This window comes from Pseudorca crassidens, chromosome 18 (assembly GCF_039906515.1).
Source record: "Pseudorca crassidens isolate mPseCra1 chromosome 18, mPseCra1.hap1, whole genome shotgun sequence".
NCBI lineage: Eukaryota > Metazoa > Chordata > Mammalia > Artiodactyla > Delphinidae > Pseudorca > Pseudorca crassidens.
In genome coordinates this window covers 69,186,061-69,199,825 of record NC_090313.1, presented here as the reverse complement: position 1 = coordinate 69,199,825, position 13,765 = coordinate 69,186,061, and the positions used below count along the sequence as shown (strand labels likewise).

The following is a 13,765-nucleotide window of genomic DNA, read 5'->3' as shown; positions in this document are numbered from 1 at the left end:
CTTCATCGTAAGGCTCCTGTGTTGCTGCCTTGAGGAAGAGCATGGAAGAGTACATGAGTGTTTTTTCTGTAGCCCAGGCTTAAAAATGATCCACAACTTTTCTTCTCGGGTTCCATTGGCTAGAACTCAGTGGCCACACATAACTGTAAGAGAGGCTGGAATTATAGTATAGCTGTGGGCTCAGGAAGAAAGGAACAAAAGTTTGGTGATTACCTAGTCAGTTTGTGTTATAGTTGCCAAATCCACACAGGGAACAATAGAAGATCAAGGTAAGAAATGAAATACTGAGCGTTGGGGGCCAAGAAGTTCCAGATCTTGACTTCTAAGAAAGTGACATGAATGAAAGGCATGTAGCAATTCCCTGGGCTAGAGCTAAGTGTTCCAGGAGGACTTTAATAGAGCTTTCTATTCTAAGTATGGATTTGGTAGGGGAGCAGTTAAATGGGTCAACAGTTAAATGAGCCACAGATACAAGCAGTAATGAGTTCCCTTTACTTCTGTCGAATTATTTTGCTTTCTATTCAAGTTTAACCATACTTACAAAATTTTGTTATTAAAGTTTTACATAGATTATTTCATAGACTTTGGACAGAAAGGATTTGAAAATTCTGTTGTCTCTGTGTTAAGGGAAACTAATAATTTAACCTAAGAAAATAACTCCTAAATAGCTATTAGAAATTTGAAAATTATAGCTGTCAACATTTATACACTGTTTTATAATTTGTACACTTAACGTTTTAGTTTGCGCGGACATTTTGAGAAGTGTTTAAATAGTAGTCTTGGTATTTTAGAAGACAGCTATGCTATAAACTGTGATTTAGTAGATGGAAGTTAGTAAACATTACTTATGTAATTCTGTATCTGCTTATAGATTTTACTGCTTATCCTAACATCATGTGATTAGAAAATCCAGTGTGTTTCTTAGTATGATTTTTTTTTTGCCCCTGTTTCTCCAGGAGAAAAGTTGAAATTATGCATACCCACAGTCTTTTTACTCTTCTTGGAGAGAGGCTGATGTTGCATACAAACACTGTGACTGTCACCACGTACAACACACTTTATGAGGTAAAAACTTAAAATGTGTGATGCTAATTTTAAATGTATGCAGTGGAAACCCTCTGTGATTGGAATAGCAGTTGGTCAGTTAATCTAAAAGGCAGGAATCCTTAAAAAAAAAAAGGTGAACACATACTTATGTTTTAAAATTTTTGTTTAAAACATATCCATGTACATTTAGTTGCCAATCTTCTTATGTTGGGCCTAGGCATTTTCTTTGAGTATGGGTTGGCTGATGGGCTTTGCACAGTTTTTCTCACATAAATCACACCCATTATGCATTATTTATTCATTCTTTCCCTCCCCTTACCCTCCCCGCTTTTCCCTCTCTCTGTCTCTGATATGTAGCAACTACTAACATTAACCTAGAGTTGAGACTGGGATAAAATGTAGGTAAGAATTATTTGTAAAAATGGTATCTGCAGAAACTTTAGATCCCATCATCTCAATTCAGAAATCCTTTTCTTTATTTCTAACAGATGGCCATACAAATTGGGTTCATTATTTTCTGTGAAATGTGTGTACTACCTCATTTTAAATACCAGTAAAATATTAGGAATATTCTCTTATATTAACCTTCATTTAACTTTCCTGCAGCTAATTTTCAGAGGTCCTACTTCTTTAGTGCAAAGATTAGCAAACTATAAGCACCTGTCTTTGTAGGGCCTTGAGCTAAGGATTGTTTTTATGTTTTTAAATGGTTGAAAGTAATCGAAAGAAAAATAATGTATGACATGTAAGCCTTATATAAAATTTAGATTTCAGTGTCCATAAATAGTTCTGTAGGAACATAGCCATGCTCATTCTTTTACATATTGCCAATGGCTGCTTTTGCATTATAGTAGCTGAGTTGAGTACTTGCAACAGAGAACGTTTGTCATCTTTACATTGAGCTCGGTACAATGCAGTAACTGGACAGTGTTTCACGTACCACCTGTATTGCCCAACCTAATATATATTTTTTAATAACAGTGTATATCCATCATGTCAAAACAAGAGAAAAGTGGACTTCACATCTCACACTTTAACATATAGTGGAACATGGGTTATTTTGTTGTAGATAGCAAAACATTGTGACTGTTAATACAGGGAGACTCTAGTTGTGCTAAAAGCCATAGCAAATGTAAGTTTCAACATATGAATTTTGGGGGGCACAACAAACATTCAGTTTATAGTAGCAGGCTATATACGCTCTCTGTTACAACTACTCAGCTCTGCAGTTGTGGCTCAGAAGTAGCCATAGAAAATATGAATCAGATGAGTGTGGCTGTCTAATAAAACTGTACTTACAAAACGGTAGGCTGGATTTGACCTACAGGGCATAATTTTTTTACCTCTGGTTTTATATTCTCATCAGTAAATTTAAGAGTTGTTGCCCTTTAAATAAGGCTACTTTGTCTTTTTCATCTAAGCTTAATTTTCCTACTTTGTGTCAGTCATTCTTCAAATTACATGATTTGTAAACTTTACGCTCCAGAGTGCTGCTTTTTTAAAATTATAGTAATATTTTAATATTGCTCCAATATTTTGCCTACAGAACTGAATAAGCACTAATAGAAAGGCCTATCGTATGCAGAGCATCTTTATTCTGATATTATTATATTTCCCTAATAATAGTAACTGCCTTTTTTGAGTACTTCCTATCATAATCCCCTTGGTAAGTACTTTACATACATTATCTCAAATCCTTACAATATTGCTATGAAGCTGGTATTTTTATTGCCTTTTTAAACAGACAAACTGAGGCTCACAGGTTAAATAATTTGCTCTATGTCATACCACTAATAAATGGTCATAAAATAGGCATTTCTCATAGTATATGTACATAAGGCAAAAAATATCAGAATCTACCTTCAGTTGACAGTATTAAAGTCCTCCTCTGAATCAAAACTTTGCTGCAATATCAGATTAGGGTTCTGAATCTTAGTGTCAAATACTGATTAACTTGTATCTTTTTTTTTTTTAAACGTTTTTATTGGAGTATAATTGCTTTACAATGGTGTGTTAGTTTCTGCTTTATAACAAAGTGAATCAGTTATACATATACATATATCCCCATATCTATTCCCTCTTGGTTTAACTTGTATCTTTACCTTGGTTTTCTTACCTACTAATTGCTCTGGTCAATAATGACTGTGTATGTTTTTTAATCATTCTCTTTCCTCCACAAATTTCTGACCCTTGCTTGTTTTGACCTATTAGTGTTAATACAGTAGAAAGTCTTTGTAGTCAATGAAACCTTACATTAAAATAAAAGTTCCACATAACATTATATGTTGAATTGGAAAGATCATCATGTGCTTGTAACCTTAAAATAAAATGTCCCATGTATATATACATGCATATGTAATTCTACTCGTCTTCCTGAAAAGTGGCTCAACAGCAAGTGCAGCAGCATCTGTACTACCATCTGTATTCATTGGCACTCTCTTAGTGTCCAGATTTTATCTCTGATTCCATAACTTAGGTGGAGAAAGTCAGGGGAAGTTTGGATCTTCTGATACTGGATGTTGGATATTGGATGTTGCAGAGATTTGGAAATAATGAAGGAACTAACTTTCAGGGCCTCCATCTGACCAATTTGGCAATAATGTAGGCTTTCAAAGTAGAAAAATAATCATGGTTCATTGGAATGAAGGGCCCTGAGTTAAGTATGACACTCTAAAAAGAAAAGTTAAGTGTACAAAAGGTCAAAAAAGAAAGATGATTGCGGTATGATTGTTTAGCACTGTTGATTCCACAAAAAAGTAGAAAAGGACTTCAACAGATGGTTTACTACTACTAACAAATCAAATTGTAATATCAGTGACAGGATGGTGGATGACTAATTCTAGATCACCAAAGTTTAAAGATTGCATCATTTTGGAGAGTGGCATCTGGTTGTAAAAAATTTAAAACTCATCCCCAATGACCCCCCACCCCCCCAAAAAAAAAGAAAACTCAAGTGATAGGTTCAAACTTAAATTCTCATCAAATAGTAAGTGAAATTTAACTAAAGAAAGAAAACTCAACTAACTTGAGTTTGATTTACTATGTGAACATCAACCAAGGACTGTACTCCTAGCAAGACTTAGTTGGTTGATAATCTGCAGTTTGAAAGCTCATTTTATCTTCATTTTCTTTTTTGGTTTGAGGAAATTACCTTAACTCCAAGCATTGTATCAGAACACATATTACTACAACTGTAGAAAGGTATAAAATCAAGTACAGAAATAATAAAGAACTCTGTCAAACCTACCGTATTGATAAATGATATTTTAGAATGTGTGGTTTTCACAAAGTGTTTGGAAGTTCAGTTATCGTAAAGATTATGTCACTGTGATCTTTAAAATTCTAAATCTGATAAGATGCCTATGATAAAATAAACAGTAAATATTAAAGTACAAAGTAATTTAGAGTTTTTAGCAGGATATGTCAGACAACATTGCATAAGCTTTGAAGATCTAAAAATCTATGTAAATTATTCTAAAAACAAAAATTTAATTGAAAAAACATCCCTATCTCCTAGTTTCCCGAGGTGAATTTATTCTTATAGATCATATAATGAAATGAGTTGGCTTTAATGAATCCTCTTTGAAATTACTCAAGGCTTACAAATATTTTTTTGAGAATTATAATATTTGTAAAATTTGTATCTTACATTTTATTTGCTTTATTTTTACTTTGTTACTCCATCTCTAAATTATGGGTTATTATGTTTTCTTAATGATTTGTAGCACTTCCTAATACACTTAAAATTTTTTGTTAGATTGTAGAATATGTCCCCTAAAGACAAAACTAGATTTTTCTATTTAATATACTTGTAGATCTGTCTGAACAACAATATATGATTATTGATCCAATGCTTTTTTTAAATATTGTGATATTAATTTTACTTTGTAGGTTTGGATTTACTATTTCTCTTTACATACTATTCCTATAATTCAGTTCAACACTTACCATAGACAGAGGCAGTCAGGTATGGGATCTTGTCATCTGAGGAGCTGTTTCCATGGAAATAATGAACTGATTTTTTTAATGTATATTTTTTACTTTATCTTTTTCGGTAAGGGTATAATATTACTGGACACAGTTTTTTTACAAAGGGGTAGTAACTTTAAAACCTTTAAGTATCTCATAATAAAACTTTTTTTTCAAAATTATAGAATCTTATGTGTAGGTAGTATGTTAAATATCATCTTATTCAAACATTCTTTTCACAGATAAAGAAACCAAGAGTCAAAAAAGTAGTAGAGCTTGTCCAAACTGTATAAATACAAAGGTTTTCTGACCCCCTGAATATCTACAGCGGCAGTTGGATGTAACAGTGGGGTTAATAGTTTGCCATTTTAAGAAGTAAACCAGTACTATTCCTGTCTCGTAAGTCGAGCCTACTAATCCAAAATGATTTATGCTTGATAAGTCCGGGAAGTCAGTAGGTCAGAGAGGAAGCTCCAGTAGCTCCTGCTTAAGCCTAAAGTCTTTCTGTGACCCATGAATTACGAGATAATACCATTTATAAAATAATGTTTAAATGTATAATGCTGGACTCAGATCTGTGTCCATAAATAGCATATTTATCAAGTTACCTCCATGATTTAATTCATTGTTTCCCAGCCCTGTCCAATATGATAGCCACTAGTCACATTTGGCTATTGAGCTTGTGTGAATTGAGATGTGTTATAAGGGTTAAATACACATTGGATTTCATGTCCGTATCTGGCTCTGAACCCTCCATCCTATTTTGTTATGGTGCGGGGGCAGGGTTAATTTCCTATGCATGTCACTAACCAAGTCCAGTCAAACTTCATGGCCCATCTTGAATCCTATCCTTTCATTAAGTGTTTACATCTACATTCATCTCTCCTTGTCTTATTTATTTCCCTCCCCCTCTTTTAAAACTCACATAGTTTTTTTTTTTTTTTTAATATCTTTATTGGAGTATAATTGCTTTACAATGGTGTGTTAGTTTCTGCTTTATAACAAAGTGAATCAGTTATACATATACATATGTTCCCATATCTCTTCCCTCTTGCGTCTCCCTCCCTCCCACCCTCCCTATCCCACCCCTCCAGGTGGTCACAAAGCACCGAGCTGATCTCCCTGTGGTATGCGGCTGCTTCCCACTAGCTATCTGTTTTACGTTTGGTAGTGTGTATATGTCCATGCCACTCTCTCACTTTGTCACAGCTTACCCTTCCCCCTCCCCATATCCTCAAGTCCATGCTCTAGTAGGTCTGTGTCTTTATTCAGATTTGAGCCTGTCTCCTCAATATTGATTAAATAATTTTTTCTAGAAATATAGTTCTATCTAGCAACTACGTTTCCCATTTCAAACATGTAGCAGAATGTTGGCACATAACTGGTTCTTATAAATACATGCTGCATTGAATTTCTAAATATATTTTTGTAATTAAACTCATATTTAAATAAACTATGACATATAGTTTTCAAAACACTTTTACATATAGAGCCCTATTTGATCCTCCTACCAGCTTTATCAGATAGGCAAGGCAGTTATTACCCTCATTCTTAGATGATCAAATAGGGGTTTAGAAGGACAACAGTATAAAACTGAAGGTTCTTTGAGATAAATTTTGTTTTCTGTACAATGAGCTTTCTCCTTTTTGGGGTGAAAAGGTTTTGACAGTTCTGTATCATGGAAGAGTATGGCATAGTCTTTTCCAAGCTTGTCTGCAGTTGTTTTGAATCTCTGCATTTGTAACCAGAATCCTTGGGATCTTGTTGACTGGGCTGTAGGTCTACACCAGGACTTTTTGGGCAGGTTGGTGTGAAAACTCCTTGTAGGCATATACCAACCACCGATGGTTCTTTGGTGTATGGTTTTCAAAGAAATTTTTATCCCTTTTGTCAGATCCAACTGATGAGTAGTGCATGTCTCTAGTGCTCTGTTTAGAAAATTCTGAGGCACTGTTTAAACAAGGAAGTGTTTGTTTCAGTAAAAGTATGGCAGTGAAGAAAGGGGTATTTGTGCCCTATATTTATCATTTTAATAATAGTAGGTTAGTTTTTATTTCAAGTCAGTACCTTTTTGATATACATTTTTTTTTTTTTAAGTCTGAGCAGAAAGGTAAGAAAAATGCCACTGCTGGATGTCATGATCTTTTTCTAATCTGAAAGAATCATACCTGTCTCTTGATTAATTTACTCTCCATCCCAACTTTCACAAGTAGCTATGTACAGCTAAGCTCTCAACTAAGTTTTATAGTTTCCTCAAAGTTTTTGTATCTTACTTCTGGTTAAACTATTTAAAAAGTTTCATTCAGAACTTAGCATGTTAACCTACACAGGAAGTTAAATCATAATATAAAATGGTATCTTTATTAAGTATAATCTCATTGGATTTTTTAATATATGGAAAAATAGAGGTAAACACAGGCTGTATAGCCTGAAATACAGTAAAGAGTCATATATCCATATTTTATATATAATTAAGCTATTCATTCTTAAATGTAACAAATGTTTATTGACTGCTGGCAGTGTGTTAGGCACTTTGCTAATTGCTAGGAATGTAGCAGTGAAAAAGAGGTATAAGAATCCTGTACTCATAGAGCCTGGGTGTTGGTGGAAAAATTAGTAAATGATTTAGAGTCTGTCTTTCCTTTATTTGGTCAACTTTTGTCATTTGAAAGAAGTTTAAAAAAAACTCATTGGTAAATGACAATGAGCCACATTTTTTATAAAGATTTTTCCCATATCACACTTCACTTGAAGTTATTAGGACCCAGGCTCAGACATTATTTTCTTACTTACTGATTTTCTAAGTTTTTTTTTTTATTAATGATGAAATAGCAGTCAAATGTTTACAGTTCACAACTTAAAAGTATTAAAGATGTACACTGAAAAGTGATTTCAAACAGTTAATTCTTGGAGCTCCTAATTAATCTTTCCTTCTATAGATATTGGTCCTGGTTTTGTCTTTATCTGTAAAAATCTGAAGACTATAGAATTAAAGAGTTTAGAAGTATGTGGAATTCACTAGAAGACCCTTAGAAGAGATGCTTCTTTTGATTTGAACAAATTGACTTTTTTTTTTTGCAGAGTCTTTGTATATCTATAATTTGCAATTATAATTTATTTCTAAATGAAATTCAAATTCTTCATCTTTCAGATTTTGACAGAGCAAGTATGTACTCAAGTTGTACACAAACCACATCCAGAGCCAGATTCTACAGTGAAAATTCAGAATCCAAGTGAGCAAACCAGCAATTCTTTATTGTAATGCAGTAGTATCATGTAACATGGTAACATGTGAAAATAAATCAAAACTAACTCAAAACTTTTGCTAACCACCTCAGTCGGTATGGCGTTCACATAGTTTCATTTATGACACTTACAACTCACCTACCATAGTTCTAAGCATTTAGTAGAAAATCAGTAAATATTTTTTGAGCAAAAGATATGATGTAGTTATAAATCTTTCCTATAATTTTTTGTTCATTTGCAGTGATTCTTAAGGTAGTGGCAACTTTGTTAAAAAACTCTACACCAAGTGCAGAACTGATGGAAGTTCGTCGTTTGTTTTTATCTGATATGATAAAACTTTTCAGTAACAGCCGGGAGAATAGAAGGTGAGCAGTCTGAATACTATAACAAAACTTTATTTCCTAACTAATCTTATTTTCTCTCCTTTATTTTCAATCTCTTTCAAAGAAAAAATTTTCAAATCTTTCCTATTTTGCTAAATACTTTCAATCATTAGAAAAGGCATTTGTTTCTTTTATATAATCTGCATACTTTTATTTATTTTTATATGATTTTATTTAACTTTATGGTTATTATATTTTAACTGTATATATAAACATAAATATCCAAAAATCCTTATTTAAAATATACCATTCCTTTTCCTGATAACTGTCTACCACCAACAGTAGTTTAAATGTAATGATGTTGGATTTGCTGAGATCATCTATGCTTTTCTCAGCTTGGTCTGATAACTGATTATTGTCATGCATTCTAAAGCTGGTTAGCTAGGACGTGGGGTACAGTATGAAGCCATGGTTGCTGCATGAGTCTTATATTTAACAACTACTGATTGAATGTCTGTCATGTATAAAGCACTGTGCTGCACAGATTGTCTTGGTGTACAGTCTTAGTGCAATTCAGTTGGAAAGATAACAGTGAAGCGATGATTAATTTCTAATATGTTAAGTGCCTTGTGAGTGCTACATGTGATGAGGGAGTAGCGAAAAAATATCTAAATCTCACTAGGAGAGTTGGGAGAGCAATTTTAAATGATAATATGGATTTTTCCAAGTAGAAGAATGGGAAAAGTCATTCCAGGTTAAATATTAAATATGCAGAATGACTGTATACGTTGCTTTATCTAAGTCAGATCATATTTTCACTATTCATCTCAACTTCAAAATAGTAAATTCTAATATAATTTAGGAATTTTTAATGATTTTTCCCCCCCACTAGATGCTTATTGCAGTGTTCAGTGTGGCAGGATTGGATGTTTTCTCTTGGCTATATCAATCCTAAAAATTCTGAGGAACAGAAGATTACGGAGATGGTCTACAATATCTTCCGGATTCTTTTGTATCATGCAATCAAATATGAATGGGGAGGCTGGAGAGTTTGGGTGGATACTCTCTCAATAGCCCATTCCAAGGTAACAAGGGATTTAACATTTTACATCATCAGGATTTCAGCTGTGGATTAAATGCCTGTAGACACTCATCTGGTGCCATCTTGTGGGCATCTTGCATTATGGCTGATTCCTTTATGCCAATTTTCTTTCTTTTCCGTTCTTGTTTTTGTTTTTCTCTCTCGGTTCATACACTTTTAAAGCTTGAAGTATTTTAGGGACCCTATAATTGAAACTTCAGGTTTATAAATTAGTAAGTTTACACTCTCGAGGCACCCCCCCCACACACACACACATACGTTTTCTAGCAGATCTGAGAGCTGGCGTCTGAGCCTTTTAACCCAGACATCCCTACTGGTTCTTACTCATGAAACGGAGTCTTATATATACTTTTTAAGCCTTTTTAAAGTAATCAGAACTTTTTTTTATTTCCAAATGAATAATAAATACATTTAAAGTATTTAAGTTTAGTGTTGTTTTTAATTGCATTATCTTTATTTTTAATGATAAGAATCTGTATGTTTGTTTATATTTTAAATATGGTCTGGTTTTTGGTAAAAGGAAGTAGTCAATTAAAATTTAGAGTATGTACACCTTAGATTCTGGAAATTCAGAGTTAATATATCTTATGGTGTCATAGGAAAAGGACGTGTGCCTGAAGTTGTTGGTTTTTGATTCAGTCTATGCCACAATTCAGTTTCGTGGCATTAGGAAACTCATTTAATCCTTTTGTGCAGAAAAATGTTTTTAAAGATGCAGATAGTAAATATTTTAGACTTTGTGGGCTGTACAGCCTGTGATGCAACTACTCATGCAGTATGAAAATAGCCATAGACAATATGTAAAGAATGAACATGGCTGTGTTCTAATAAAATTTTATTTACCAAAACAGGTGATAAGCAGATTTGACCCATGAACCATAGTTTACCAACCCTGCTTTTGGGACTTGATTTCCTTTTCTGTAAAATAAGGGGGTTTTATATTAAGATAATCTTCAGAGAAAGGTCCCTCAACCTAAAATTCTGTCATAGTATCATTTAAATATCAATATCATATGTGTCTATAGGAAGGATTTTGAACTTTTTTTATTTTAAAGACCTTTTATTTCTGTTACAAATTTACATTTTATAATATATTGGCACCTCACTTTTTTTGTTGTTGTTGTTGCGGTACGCGGGCCTCTCACTGTTGTGGGCTCTCCCGTGGCGGGGCACAGGCTCCGGACGCGCAGGCTCCCCGGCCATGGCTCACGGGCCTAGCTGTTCTGCGGCATGTGGGATCTTCCCGGTCCGGGGCACGAACCCGTGTCCCCTGCATCGGCAGGCGGACTCTCAACCACTGCGCCACCAGGGAAGCCCTGGCACCTCACTTTTATCATTGCACTAATAAGTTTGAAAATAGTATTTTATAGGGAAACTCATTGCAAATCTTTGTGCAATAAATATATATTGATTATTCCTAACTATATACTGATTATTCCTAAACAAGCCTATATAAAAGTAACAAACTAAAGTAGCCTATATAAAAATAAAATTGTAAAGTTTTAACATTTTATAACTATATATTTATAGGTATGTGTTGTCTTTTTTTACCTCACTTGTTGCAATAGTCACACATATGAGTCATAGAAAAATGATGTAGTAATAGTACTTTGGATATTGTATATTATTAGCCAGTTCTCTGTTTTAGCTCAAATAACCCGAATATATCGGAGTTCAGCTGGCATATTAACTAGGGTAACATTGAAATACTTCACCTAAAAGAAAATATAATTTTATTTAAAAAACTTTAATAATGCTAGTTTACCTGTGTTTTTGGACAAGTCATATATGACTATTTTGATGCTATTCCAATTACTTGATGAAACTAAGCACTTGTTTTAGGATTAATATGCACTGTTTGAAGTCTTAAAATTATTTGCACCATTTTTGCTATTATTATCATAATTTTATTTATGTCATTTTTTTCTTCTTAATATATACAAAATGCCTTAATGTTTTCTTTATCCGTTCCTAAGGTCACTTATGAAGCACATAAGGAATACCTAGCTAAAATGTATGAAGAATATCAGAGACAAGAGGAGGAAAACATTAAAAAGGGAAAGAAAGGGAATGTGAGCACCATCTCTGGTCTCTCATCGCAGACAACAGGAGCAAAAGGTGGAATGGAAATTCGAGAGATAGAAGACCTTTCACAAAGCCAGAGCCCAGAAAGTGAGACAGATTACCCTGTCAGCACAGACAATAGAGACTTGCTCATGTCAACAAAAGTGTCAGATGATATTCTTGGAAATTCAGATAGACCGGGAAATGCTGTACACGTGGAAGTGCACGATCTTTTAGTTGATATAAAAGCAGAGAAAGTGGAAGCAACAGAAGTGAAGCTTGATGATATGGATTTATCACCAGAAACTTTAGTAGGTGCAGAGAATGGTGCTCTTGTGGAGGTTGAATCTTTGTTGGATAATGTATACAGTGCTGCTGTTGAGAAACTTCAGAACAATGTACATGGAAGTGTTGGTATCATTAAAAAGAATGAGGAAAAGGATAACGGTCCATTGATAACATTAGCAGATGAGAAGGATGAACTTCCCAACAGTAGCACATCATTTCTCTTTGATAAAATACCCAAACAGGAAGAGAAACTCCTTCCTGAACTTTCTAGCAATCACATTATTCCAAATATTCAGGACACACAAGTACATCTTGGTGTTGGTGATGATCTTGGATTGCTTGCTCACATGACCGGTAGTGTAGACTTAACTTGTACATCAAGCATAATAGAAGAAAAAGAGTTCAAAATCCATACAACTTCAGATGGAATGGGCAGTATTTCTGAAAGAGACTTAGCATCATCATCTAAAGGGTTAGAGTATGCTGAAATGACTGCTACGACTCTGGAAACTGAATCTTCTGGTAGCAGAATTGTACCAAATATTGATGCAGGAAGTGTAATTTCAGACACTGAGAGATCTGATGATGGCAAAGAATCAGGAAAGGAAATCCGTAAAATCCAGACCACTGCTACAACGCAAGTAAGTCATCTTACATGTGTTCTGAAGATGCACTGAATAGATACAGAGTTGTTAGCACCAAAGCAGAGTAATTTCTTACCAGTCACACCATGTTTATATTTAATTATGATAGCATAATAATTTATGGAATTGAGTAGTATGGTTCTATATATAAAAGAAATTTAAAATACCTGAATCATATATCCAACTCTGCCACATTCTGTCTGTGTAACTTTGCTCAACCTCTCTGGGCCTGAATTTTCTTATACAGTGCAAGAGGTTGTACCAGATTGAAATATGACCTTTAAGGTCTCTACCAGTTTGAACATTTTATGGCTCTGTGACTACATTTACACATTTGTATTCGAGATCTTCATTCTGAATACTTGATTAATTTTAACCTTTTGAGCTTCAGGCCCAACCCTGTTCTGTGGATTATAGAAAAGAGGACTTGGAGCCCAGATTGAACTGATAAATGAAATGAAGGGGAAGGGAAAAGGGAACTGTTATTTATCAAGTGCCTACTATGTTCCAGGCACTGTGCTATATGTTATCAGATTTAATACTCACAACAACCCTGTGAGGTAGGTAATATGGCTGAGAAAATTTGGAATTATTAACAGTGAGAATTTTCTTTATAGCCACATGGATAGGGATTCGTATGAGAAAATTAGAGATTCTCAGGCTTGGTGGTGAGGAAATGTTAGTGCTGCAGTTTGGGCCTCACCATACTAAAGCTAAAAACATGATGTTTTCTGATATGAATTTTAATTGTTGAGCACTGAGTTTATACTTATTTTCTAGACTAGATAATACCTTATGGTTAAGAACTGAAGAAAACTTTTACCCTTTATGACTTGTTTTTTGTTGTTGTTGCCTCGGTTTTCCATTCACCTTTTTTTTTTTTTTTTTTTTTTGCGGTACGCGGGCCTCTCACTGTTGTGGCTTCTCCCGTTGCGGAGCGCAGGCTCCGGACACGCAGCCCCAGCGGCCATGGCTCACAGGCCCAGCCGCTCCGAGGCATGTGGGATCTTCCCGGACCGGGGCACGAACCCGTGTACCCTGCATCGGCAGGCGGACTCTCAAACCACTGCGCCACCAGGGAA

At 34.5% G+C, this 13,765-nt stretch overlaps 1 protein-coding gene across 7 annotated transcripts in view; it reads left to right on the top strand.

Moving 5' to 3' along the window:
- NBEA (neurobeachin) overlaps nt 1–13,765 on the top strand; it is a 630,249-nt gene that overhangs the window by 182,358 nt on the left and 434,126 nt on the right. For all 7 annotated transcript variants that reach the window (XM_067713386.1, XM_067713385.1, XM_067713382.1 and 4 more), the window contains exons 18-22: nt 957–1,065; nt 8,168–8,249; nt 8,504–8,627; nt 9,478–9,670; nt 11,664–12,680. In XM_067713386.1, coding sequence (XP_067569487.1) covers nt 957–1,065; nt 8,168–8,249; nt 8,504–8,627; nt 9,478–9,670; nt 11,664–12,680 — 1,525 coding nt within the window. The remainder of the gene's footprint in view (nt 1–956; nt 1,066–8,167; nt 8,250–8,503; nt 8,628–9,477; nt 9,671–11,663; nt 12,681–13,765) is intronic.